The sequence below is a fragment of the Perkinsus marinus genome (assembly GCF_000006405.1).
Source record: "Perkinsus marinus ATCC 50983 genomic scaffold scf_1104296943694, whole genome shotgun sequence".
In the NCBI taxonomy this organism is placed as follows: Eukaryota; Perkinsozoa; order Perkinsida; family Perkinsidae; genus Perkinsus; species Perkinsus marinus.
In genome coordinates, this window is record NW_003211714.1 from 1 (window position 1) to 1,643 (window position 1,643).

A 1,643-nucleotide genomic window follows, 5' to 3' on the forward strand; every position below is an offset into this window, starting at 1 on the left:
TAGAGCGTGATCAAAGTCTCTAGTCTATCTACTCGGGAGGATAGGTGCTAGCTATGCAGTATGCAGGGTCGCGCACAATGAAGAAGAGTAATTACAACGATGCAATCATCTTCTACTTCTTTTAGATACCCCACGATGATCCACAACTCCGTCTCTTGGATGGAGGAAATCGTAAACCTGTTCAACTTGGTGCTGCTCGAATGATGCCTGTTTAACTCTAATCAAGCACCTGGTGGGTCCGTTGTTAGAAGCGCAAGTCTCGTAGCGCGAGATTGATATCAAGCTTGCGCTTCGATGCGCTGGGGCCCAGCGACTGGGCTACAACAGCTAGGCAACAATTATTGATCGAAAGCGGCCTTCGATCAATCACTTGATCGGCTTTCGATCAAGCGGACTTGAAGGTGAGGCTTTCGGAAGGCCTCACCTTCAACTCCGTTTAAACTTGGCCACTCGAATCGGAGAATATCACCACATGAAAAATCTTACCTGAGTGCTCTCCGAACGAGCAACATTGTGGTGCGTGAAAATGCGTGCCGACCACTCAAAGAACTGCATTCCGTTAGACTTGCACACCCGCAGGGTTTTTGACACCTCGTGAACATTGATAGAGAAATCTGGACTATTTTAGCAGATCTCGGAACGGTTCTAATGAAACCAGACCTCTCATTCATCGGTGTAGTACGGAGTGTGGTTTTCGACGCATATATGTATGAGCTATTCCGCAACTGGGCCATTTATGGTCCAGAAGTGATTCCCGAAGCCAAGCTCCTCCCGGAGGGAAGCTCATATACAGGAGCGTGCACTTCTTCATTTGGTTCACAAGTTTGATTGGTATGGAAGTGGCCGAATCCACACATGAGCATACTTCATTGGGTCTCTATTCGGTCACTTGATGTTCGGTCGCTACCTTGAGTAATTTGCCTCAAATCGTGCTTCAACCACCAGACCTTAGTATGTTTGATTTGCTGGGTGAATCTCGATGAGATACCTCACCGTGACCTATCATCACTCGCGTATAATCGGTCTAGAATCTCAGTAATGTCACTTGATAGTATCATGCTCGTACACTGGACATTCTTATCTACGATTCTGGTGAATGGCCTACTCTTCGTTGAAGGTGCTCCTAAGCGCACATTGGTTAGGATATCCCATCGCGGAGCCCGCCTCGACATTCGTCTTATACCGAGTATGATGGCGAAGACCATGACTGCCTTCAACGGAGAGTCGTATTCACTCACTTCTGAAGACCGTGAGTGTGAACGATGCTTCGCGCAAGATGGTATGATCTACGACCTGAACGCTGTAGGGGTCCAGATTGTGGACTCCGCATGCTCGGTTGGTCACAGTCAAATCTTGAGCTACTTAAGGAAGGCTGAGATTACTTTGGGGATTGACTTTGATTGCGAGCCCGACTCAGTGGTCACCATAAACCCGCTGTCCAGGCCTGTTAGGGCACAAAACTCGTCCAATTGTACTGGCGGCAATCCCGTTCTTGGCACCAATGATCCCGGCTCCTCCTGCCAGCGTAGCCTCGAGGTTATCCGCATCGGAGCTGCCTGGCAAGCGGCTCGCTCAGCCAAGCGCAGCTGAGGGAAATCGTACTGGCCATCAGCGACACTGGGGTTGACATGACTCACCCCGAC

At 49.5% G+C, this 1,643-nt stretch overlaps 1 protein-coding gene across 1 annotated transcript; it reads left to right on the forward strand.

Annotated features, from left to right (window-relative positions):
* Window positions 1–1,038: 1,038 nt before the first annotated feature.
* On the forward strand, window positions 1,039–1,590 carry Pmar_PMAR018825 (hypothetical protein; the record flags this gene model as incomplete). Its single annotated transcript, XM_002781022.1, has 1 exon — window positions 1,039–1,590. One exon carries the CDS (start codon window positions 1,039–1,041, stop codon window positions 1,588–1,590), a length of 552 nt encoding a protein of 183 aa, XP_002781068.1.
* Window positions 1,591–1,643: the final 53 nt, after the last annotated feature.